A 10,729-nucleotide genomic window follows, 5' to 3' on the forward strand; every position below is an offset into this window, starting at 1 on the left:
TAGACCTTTAATATTTCAAACTATGAATTCTGTTAGATCAAATAATACACGTTTGCAAAGATAAAGGGGTCAACAAGTTTGAGTTTGAGGTAAAAACGCAGCTCCTTGGTAAATGTTTTAAGCATTGAAATTTAAAAATACTTTATTCTTTAATAACCTGATTCTATTGATATTTCCATCTCAAAATTCTGCAAACTTAAAATCATTTTAATGTGAGTTGTTTTACTTTATAGAAAATCTCCTGTTTTAACAAGAATAATCCATAATTATCCTCGAAGAATAACTTTTTTAATTTTGTTAAAAAACCAGGAAGTTTACAACCATAAAATAATTATTTTTAATTATAACCATACCATTAACGCCTCATTTAATCCATTAAAAGGAATACTAATAAAAACTATAAATAAAAAACATTTGGTTTCTGGTAATTAGCTATTTGCATGAATAAATCAACAATCGTCAAACCAACTATAAATCATATTGTTTAGAAAACAATGTATTGGACTGTACAAGTATAAGTAAGACTAAGAATGGTTTCTATGAGCCTGGTACTGCTCCAGCTACTATTGATATTTTCTGGTGGGAGTCTGGTGTCTGGTTTCTGTCCTAAAGGCTGCTCCTGCAATGACCAGCAGCTAGTGGTAGAGTGTACTAACACAACATTAGGAAATTATATGGTTGAATATTTTTCAAGATTGTCCAAAAGCTAAAAGACAAAAGTTAAGAATATTTTAAAAATAGAATATTTATCAACATCAACCTGTACAGGAGAATCACTAATTAGAATATGATTTATTGGTACTTTTTCTTTACTTGTCATTAAAACTTTTTTCTGAATAAGATGTTATGAGAAAAAAGAGTCTTTGTATAATAAACTCACATTTTATAATCCCTATACCCTGGCAACCTGATGGTGTAACCCTTTCAAACACAGACTCTTTGATCTAACAGAACTTGTTTATAATATCTAAGGTCTACGACACTGTGTTGCAAAGATAAAAGTATTATAAAATCAGAATTTGTAGACTCAATTCCTTTGTTTGATCAAAGGAATTGAGTTTTTACCACAAACTCAAATTTTGTAATTTCTATATCTTTGCAACCTAATGATGTAAATGTTTAATATTTCAAACTTAGGCTATGTGATCTAAAAGATTTCATAGTTTGAAATATCTAAGGTCTTCGACATTGGGTTCTAGAGTATAGGTATTACAAAATTAGAGTTTGCGACAAAACTCATTTCCTTTAAAAGGAAAATACGATTTTTGCATACAAACCTTTAAAAACATTATTAAGTTAATATTTATCTGAACACTTAATTATGAGATAGATGTTCTCCCCATCGCTTTAAATACAAGAATTCTTCACCTCAAGATGAATTTAAACAAAATAAATATTGTCGATGCATCTTTTCAGGTCATAGAGTTTATACTTCTTAAATTAAATATTTAAAAGAATAGAAAATACAGATTTATTAATAAATTGTATACAATGATTTGCAACTTCCAATCTGTGTAAGATCCATTTCATTTTGAAGCGGATTCGCCCTAAAAATTTGATCCGTATCCTGATCCAGGTCATGAATTCTTCTTCAAGATTTCCTGTTTTTTTTAACAAAAAAAAAATTTTTAAAGAAAATTCTAAAATTAAATCAAAAATATTATTAGAAATAGAAAATAAATTAATTCAGTTTTACGAGCACCTGGAGACAATTGATCTGTGTCGGAACCTTATCTCTAGGATTGAAGATAAAAGTTTTGCAGCGCAGAAGAACCTCAAGGTTCTCTTGCTGGATCAAAACAGATTAATAAGATTGAACAATCAGGTATAAAAACTTAAAGAATGATATTTGTGACCAATCAAAAACAAAAATATTGTTTTTCAATGTATGAACATAATTGGTGTATCTACTTAAATATAAATATATCCATAAATATATACCTAGATTAGAACTCGAAACAGAGCCCATAAGTTCTGAGCTGCAACGGAGTTTTTATTTGACTTTCAAGACCTATCAAACCAAATGTAATTGTCTAGCTCTATACATTTAATGGGTGAACATGGATATATACAAGTTCACAGACTATCAAATCTGGACCAAATGTAAATCACAATTTGAAACTTTAGGCTATGAAACAGAAATGTAATTTTTTATTTTACGGTTTCCATTTTTTTTTGTATTTTTACAAACCTTGAACTTCATTAAAAATAGCTACGGTCAGTAGCAATTTAAAACTTTCCGTCTTAAATTACCGTATATTTCTGATTTTTTCTATTCAACCTATCCAATGAATGGGTTAATGAGGAAAGGACATCATCTAATTTTCTAAAAAATGGATTCACACAGGATTTACCAGAGACAGTTTTATGAAAAACTTCTCTTATTTGATCCAAGAAAATGAGCTGAGTGAATTCTTTGAAGTACAAATTGGTTTGGGTTTGGGATTACGAATCGGTCAATTCTGATTTCTTGTGAGAGGGGACGGGGGGGGGGGGGGCGCGGGTGAGCCAATGAGATTAAAAAACGAATTCTAATGACATTTAAGTTTAGAGCCTTTTTCTCCAATTAAATCATACTTTAGTTAAAAATATATAATTTTTCTCTGAATATTAACTATTCTAACCCAAAAACCTTCCTTGCTTTACATTCTACCTTAACTGTTAATCTTTTTTGCGAGTACTGTTTTATCAAAATTCCAACATTATATTAGACGATTTTCATACTGTAAAGTGACTATAAAGGTTGTTTAACCTAACAACTTGTTAAGCATACAATATCGTTCATTTGAAAATAATCAAACTTGCATGAATTCATTTAAGTCTCATTAATTCTATATTTTATAAATCTATATATAAATTTGGCTTGTCTGTCTGTCTGTTTGTCTGTTTGTTTGTTTGTTTGTTTGTATCCAATAAACGTCAAAACGGCTGAACCGATCGGGCCCAAATTTTTTGTGGGACATCTAGGGACCCCAGGGAAGGTTTATGAATGATTGAAATTTAAAAAATTTGTGTTTTAAAGGTTTTTAATTTTGTAAAAAAAATTAAATTTTTGAAAATCCACGAATTTTTTTTTAAAAATCCGCAAAAAATTTTTCATCGTTGTTTTGAAATGTAAACAAAAAGAACATGTTCACAATTAAAATAGAAGATCGGCGCGAAGCGCCCTAAAAGCCTAGAAAGAAGGGCGCGAAGCGCCTTGAATTTCTAGTATTTTATAAATGAATAAAAAATTATGCCCAATGCTCATCTGCAACTCATGTACAATAATTTCAAGGCACGCACATCTGCTCCTTTAGTAAAAGTAAATTCAACCTATATGAAGCATAAAGTCTGACCGCGACAACCTTGTTGCACCGGAAGTACAGTAAAAAACTGGGAACCGAAAGGTTGACCCGGTTCGGAAATTCGAATGTACTACATGCTGCCCGTGAAGGTTAAACATCAATATTTTTTTAGGCCTTTACTGGGCTTTGGGCTTTAGAAGAACTTTCATTGAGGTTAGATCTAAAATTTAATTGATAGTGGATGGTAAGGTTACTGCCAACTTAAATTTTTGAATCTAAGTATAAAGCTTTTTTTCAAGGAATTGAGTCTTTGCCACAAACTCTGATTTTTAAATCCCTATATCTTAATAACCCAATGTTGTAGACCTTAGATATTTCAAACAATCAAAGTTTAATTTGGATGTAGATATATAGGTATTAGAAAATTGTGATTTGTTGCAAAGACTCAATTCCTTTAAAGAGTTTAAAGTTGAATCAAACCTTCGAGAGATAGTATTCATTCAACACTCAAAGCTTCAAAAGTATGAAGCTTATAGGGCACTTCAAGAGTTAAAAGTTTAATAAAAAATCAAAATTTTAGCTTATGATAAGCATGAAGAGTAAAGATCTAAAAGTAAAAAGTTGATAAAGATAAAGGAATTAAGTCTTTGCTCCAAACTCAAATTTTCTTATCCTAATATCTTTGCAACCTGATAATATAAACCTTGGATATTTAAAACATTGATTATTTGATCAAACATGATTTATATTTAGAAGTATTAAAGATCTATTTATGACATTGGGTTGCAAAGATTAGGGATTATTAAATTATAAAATCAGAGTTTGTGAGAACAACTTAATTCCTATAACTCAAAACTTCCAAAGTAAAAGTTAATTCAACACTTCAAGAGTTAAAAATTCAAAAGTTAAAAGAAAGTTAAACCAAAACTTCAAGAGTTAAAAACAATAATTTAAAAAAGTTTAAAAATTAAACTTAAACTTAAACTCTAACTGTTGTGGTTTACAGGAATAATCTGGTGAATGCACTACCTACAGGATTACTAGATGAACTGACCAGTCTCAAGATCTTGGATTTATCCCACAATAATATTCAGACAATACCAAGTAATCACCAGTGGCAATCCCTTTAATCAAATAATATCCATGAGTATATGCAAACCTAATCCTAAATGGCTCTCCTGCAAAAGTCTTCGCGTTTTTGAATGAAAAAATTTCCAGAAAGGGATCGTTTACCTGTTTCAAAACTTATGATTCCCCAATTTTGGAATAACCAAATAATCAAACAAATCTTATCGCCAAAATCATTCGGCACATTTTCTGGATTTTTGAATGTTAAATATTAATCAGTTTTAATAACTTTTGTCGTATATTGGGACAGCTTGAAATTTACAAAAAAAACCCACTAAAATCGCATTGGTTATTTTGAGAGAAAATATCGAATTATTACAGCACTCGGGGACATCATAGAGCGGTAAGACAGGCTTAGTTATGGTCCTAATTTCGGAGAAGTAGTAATATATTTTTGAATTATATATATAGTAATTGTTTCCAAGCATGAGATTACCAATATTTTGTGTTATTTTATGTTTTAAATTTTACGATATTTCCAGTAAACTATACTAAAATCTTATGTTTTAGGCCAAGTCTTTAGACTGTGCAGTAATCTTTTGAGTCTGAACTTAGGCTTTAATAAGGTATTACAAATCTTAATGCTTAACAGAGGATGCTTGAATCTAAATATTTTACATGTATATCTATATAACAAAGCTTTTCGCTCATATATACTAACCTAATTGCCCGACGTTGCCCGTGGAAATTTTAAAGTTTTTAAAGTAATTTTTAAAGTTCGGATTTTTTTATTCGAATTTTTTAAAGTTTTTCTAAAATTCACCAAAACTACGTTTTTACAACATTTTGTTTACATTTTCAATTTTTCATAAAAGCACAAAAAAGTGTTGCACTAAAACGTATTTCTTTATAACACATCTCCAATAAATACCTTAAAGGAATTGATTATTTGTCACAAACTCTGATTTTCTAATACCTATATACATATCTTTGGAACTTGATGTTTTATACCTTTGATATTTCAAACTGTAAATCCTGTTAGTTAAAATAGTCTAAGTTTGAAGTACTTTACACCAATAGGTTGCAAAGATACAGGAATTGGAGAATTTGAGTTTGTGGGAAAAAACTTATTTCTTTTTACTTAGTTTGATTCTGTTCCTTCCGATGCATTTGAGAACACACGTAAACTAGAGATGCTAGATTTATCCAGTAACCAGCTTAAACTAATTCAAGATGGATCCTTTAATTTCATTAGCACACTCATTTCTCTCAACCTTGCAAATACTTCATTATCCAGCCTGGACAAAGATTCTCTTTCAAACCTTGTTTTGCTGAAGAACCTGAACCTGAGTGAGAACAAGCTTGATTCTATTCCTACCAACCAGCTGAGAAATCAGAGAAAACTGAATATTATCGACCTCAGTAATAATATGTTCAAAGTTCTAAGCCCACATGCATTTAGACAATTAGAAGCTCTTCAGGTAATTATTAGGAAAAATATTTTGAATCGCATTGTATTTTATTCATAATTAGTTTATTAATCAACCAGAAAACATTAAAATTGAATGAAATAGGAATTGAGTTTTTGCCGAAGATTGTCTAATCCCTAGATCTTTATAATCCAATGTCCTTGAAAATTTCAAACTATGAATTCTGTTAGATAAAAAAATCTAAGTTTGAAATATCAAAGGTTAACACTATCAGGTTGTAAAGAAATTTTGAACTTAGAAAATTTGAGTTTGTGGCAAAGACTCAATTTCTTCAAAAGAAGGTAAATCAAACTTTATAAATCTTACTGTTTAGGTTGTCAATATCTCCCACTGCCCTGGGCTGCTACAAATACAAGCTGCAAGTTTTCACAACAACCTTGATCTTCATGTTGTGGATCTATCAAACAATCCTAGACTTTCAGATATCCAACCTCACGCCTTTCCTCAAATCCTTCACATTCAAACTCTTCTTTTATCCTACACAGGATTAACCTCTCTGCACGAGGACGCTATACCCTGGAATAGATTGATAAAACTAGATCTATCTGGTACAAGGATGGTTTGCTCCTGTCAGCTAGCATGGTTGACCAGCAGTGGAGATGTCACCGGTGGAGTATGTAGCCAACCTAGTCGACTAGCCGGGACTAATCTCTCACAAATAACTACGGCAGACCTTGGTTGTGGTTATCAATATTCGGAAGAAGTTATTGTTGTTGCAATTGTTTGTGCAGTAGTGCTTGTTCTTGCTCTAGGTAAGTTTTTGAATTTTTGTTTTGTTTTGAAGCTTATGATGAGAAACATGTCCTTAAAAATCAAAATTATGAAATATTTTCTATAGGTGGAGCTGTGACATGCTGCTTGCTAGGAAAGAAAATGAGAAACCTGGGACGAATGAGAAATCTTGCTCCATCCTGCACTCTCGCGGCTAGAGAGCAGGATCTAAAAAGCAGCTACGACAACTGTTTATACGTTGAGAAAAACTATGGATTAGTTGGTTCAGAAAGACCTGGCTTAATTTACTCTGGGATGAAAACCGTTCAAGCTCCAGAAAAGGAAGAATTTAAAAATCTTCGGGTACCTGAGATTTGTTCTACACAGCTTTAGTCAACTTAAAATAACTGCTAAAAAGGATTGGCCTATTAATTAAAAAAAATATTTCAGAAAAGAATCAGGTCTTCGCCACAAACTCAATTTTCTATCCCTATATCTTTTTAACCTAATGGCGTAAACCTTTGATTTTTCAAATCTAGATTATTTGATCCAACAGAATTCATAGTTTGAAGTATCTGAGGTATACCGATTACGACATTTGGTTGAAAAAATATATAATGGTTGTAAAACAATTAACAGGCTAATAGTCTGGTTAATTGGCTAATTGGTTCGTTGGTTAGGTTGGTTCGTTGGATAAGCTCCTCAACTCGGACACATTAGTCTCCAATAATCAGTAAATAGATATCTTTCAAACCAGCAATAGAATGCAGGTAAAAATAAAATTTAGTGACAATGTTAATAAAATTAAATGACAATGTATAAATATATTTGATTATTTAATAGTTTTCCGTGACGGAGTAAAACAGGAGTTATTAAGGTTTTGAGGGTTTGATAATAGAATAGTTTAAAACATTTGTTATCACTTCTTAAATATAAACCCGGACTTTTTAGTGGAATTTATTATGGATTGCAAAGTTATTTATGGATTTGATCTTTTATTTAGTAAAACGTTTCACTGTTTAGATTTTCCTTTGTCGAGGTAGAGGGGTAGAGTTGGAGAAATTGTTTGGTTTGGATTTGGGGTTGGTAAAGACGACATGATGTGAGGGTGGGGGGGTTAGGAGATAGGTTTATGGTCAACAATGGTATTAGAAAATAAGTGTTTGTGGCAAAGACCTAATTCCTTCATGTTAATTGAGCAATAACATTAATCCTTAAAAACAAATTTTTTCCTTCTTTTATTTTTAACATTTAATTGAGTTTTCATCGAATCAGAATCATTTAAAACGGAAATGAGTTTGTGTCACAACTCAAACTTTCTAACCCATATTTTTCAACCTGATACTGTAAACCTTTGATATTTCAATCCATTTGAAATTACAGAATTCATAGTTTTAAATATCAAAGATCGGAGACACTGGGTTGGAACGATATTGGATCAAAAACCCAATTCCGATTTTACAAACTGTTTTTTATAAGAATGTCTCTTATTATTCTCATATTCTCATCAAGAGTTAACAATAAAAGCTTCAACTCTCTGTAGAAATCTAAAATTTTCTTCAGATTTGTAAAATAAGATAGATATTATTTTTTACTAACACAAAAATCTGAGCTTACCAATCTGAGAAAAAAGTCAAGTATTTCAGAATGTAACATTTTTGTTGTAATATATAGATATGATATTATTATTGTTAGTCAACACTGTATTTTCATTAAGAAAAGAATGATTAATACTTTTATCTCCATTTCAATTTTCATGTTCGAAATCGTATTTTACATGCATGTAGAAACGAAAACATACAGATTGAACCCATCAACTAAACTAAAATTCAGCCTAAAAGTGCACAACAAAAAAAACTTTATTTGAACTCTTATTTTAAATAAACAAATGCAAATGTTTTAACTTACTCGTACGTATCTAGAAGTTTCAATATATTTTATGCTAAGGAATTGAGTCTTTGTCACATCCCTGATTTTATATTCCCTATATATTTGCAACCCAAAATCGTAAACCTTAGATATATCAAACTCTAAATGTTTTAGACAAAACAATCTAAGTTTGAAATATGAAAGGTTTACACCATCAGGTTGCTAAGATATTGGCATTCAAAAATTTCAGTTTGTGGCAAAGACTCAATTTTTTTTGTACGAATATGAATTAAAATAAAAATATGACAAGCAAAACATTTTTTAAGAAAGGAATTAAGTCTTTGCCACAAACTCTGATATTCTAGTTCCTATATCTTTGCAACCCGATGTCATAGACCTCAAATATTTCTAACTAATAACTATAACTATTAATTGTTATGTAATATAATCTAAGTTTTAAATATCAACGTTTTACACAATTAGATTGAACAGTCATAGGGATTAGAAACATTTGAAGTTTGTGAGAAAAATCAATTCCTTTTAGTAGTTTAACATTATCAATTGACACAGTTTACAAACATAATTAATCAATGTTTATGTAAAACATATTATATTATCAATTAGCATGCTATGAACTATAATAGAATAAATTATCATAAATTCATTTATTCGAACTCTAAACATTCATCTGATTTTTCTTTTTCTTTGGGCCAAGTGTTAGTTTTGGAACTAAAATCCCCTGAACTTACCGACTAACCTAAAAATGTGTGGGAGAGAGATTTTTGGGAACTCCTAAGTATTTTGTTTAAGAAGAAAACAATTATAATTTGATTTTAGGACAGTATCGTTTGTAACAAAAGATTAATTAGCATGCAATTCCTCAAATTGTGATCAATTTGCGTAAAAGTATAGCCTGGAGATAGCATGGGGTATGAGAAGGAAGAATCCCCACCTCGTCCTCCCTTCCTGAGAAATAAACACATAAATGTAATGAAAAAAGTATAAATGAAGGATGGATCGTTCCACGAATCATAGGCCAATTTTTCAAAGCCAGCCTTAAAAACTTGGAAAAATCTTATGAAACTTAATCTTTAAGTTCGTCGTAAAAAAACCATTAAAACCATTTCTCTCGTTTATTTTAAATTATTATATTTTAAACGAGGTCTGTTCAATAAGTTTTGTGAAATTTTTTAAAGGTTCTTCTAGACGTCTCAGCCATGAAATTTATTTTAAAGCTCACATCCCGGTTGTCTCTTCTCCCAATGGACTTTCGTTAACATTTTTATTTCTATGTAATCCTCTCTTTCCCGGAAGTTGTTTAGCTCTTTTGTTACAGCACGGGAATGTTTTTAATACCAACCTGGGAAAGAGGACACTTGGGATGCTCGGTATACAAAAAGTTGGACCTAAAACTTTCCAAAGCAGACACCTTTGACATGATCCAACAAGCATTTGAGGAGAATAATATGGACAAGGCAACAGTCTACACGTGGGCTAAAAGGGAAAAAGCGTAATGAAGAGTGTTGGCAGAAAGAGGAAATGTGTGAGCAGGAAAAACCCACAAATAGTCGACACAATTCAAAGTTTCTCAGACCAAATTCGCAAGGCTTCTGATATGATGGCTTTTGATGAGTTTTACAACTCCTATGGGGCTAAATACAAAATTGTAAAGCAAGATTTGAAAAATGGCAAAGATTTGGACAACATTTGCTCCAAAAAGGTCATGGGAAAAGATATTAATTGGTTTGCTTGGTTTGCTGAAGCGTAGATTACCGTCAAGGGGCCCTTTCTATACAATACAGGCTTACCCTCCTTTGACTTTTTAAGGTTACTCAACCTCGAAAACACGCAAAAATGGATAAAGCTTGAGTCTATAGATAACATTTACGGGCTCCGGGAGAGAGCTAATTGCGTCCAACATATTATCTGAGACATTTGCTGGTCAGAAAATTGAACCGGTAAAAATATAATGAACTTTCAAAATAAATTAAAGGGTTGAGACGTCTAGAAGTACATTTAAATATTTTTCCCAAAACTTATTGAACATCCCTCTTAAATCTTTCCGATAATTCTTACTATCTAGTAACAAATGCTTCCAAAGGAATGGAGTCTTTGTCACGGCTCAGTTTCATTTGCCATAATATTTTTGCCATAAATATTTTTGCCATAATTACATCAATCATCATCAATCATCAATCATCATCAATCATCAATCGTCATCAATCATCATCAATCATCAATCATCAATCATCAATCATCATCAATCATAAATCATCATCAATCATCAATCATCATCAATCATCA

General features: G+C 31.0%; 1 protein-coding gene across 1 annotated transcript; it reads left to right on the forward strand.

Moving 5' to 3' along the window:
• Window positions 1-492: 492 nt before the first annotated feature.
• On the forward strand, window positions 493-8,548 carry LOC111716026 (leucine-rich repeat neuronal protein 2). The gene is made up of 10 exons (XM_023491438.1): window positions 493-666; window positions 1,331-1,416; window positions 1,691-1,825; window positions 3,460-3,500; window positions 4,294-4,391; window positions 4,926-4,981; window positions 5,501-5,836; window positions 6,159-6,597; window positions 6,684-6,919; window positions 7,237-8,548. Exons 1-10 carry the CDS (start codon window positions 531-533, stop codon window positions 7,291-7,293), a joined length of 1,620 nt encoding a protein of 539 aa, XP_023347206.1. The 5' UTR covers window positions 493-530; the 3' UTR covers window positions 7,294-8,548.
• Window positions 8,549-10,729: the final 2,181 nt, after the last annotated feature.

The sequence above is a fragment of the Eurytemora carolleeae genome, unplaced genomic scaffold (genome assembly GCF_000591075.1).
Source record: "Eurytemora carolleeae unplaced genomic scaffold, Eaff_2.0 scaffold1931, whole genome shotgun sequence".
NCBI classification, from domain to species: domain Eukaryota; kingdom Metazoa; phylum Arthropoda; class Copepoda; order Calanoida; family Temoridae; genus Eurytemora; species Eurytemora carolleeae.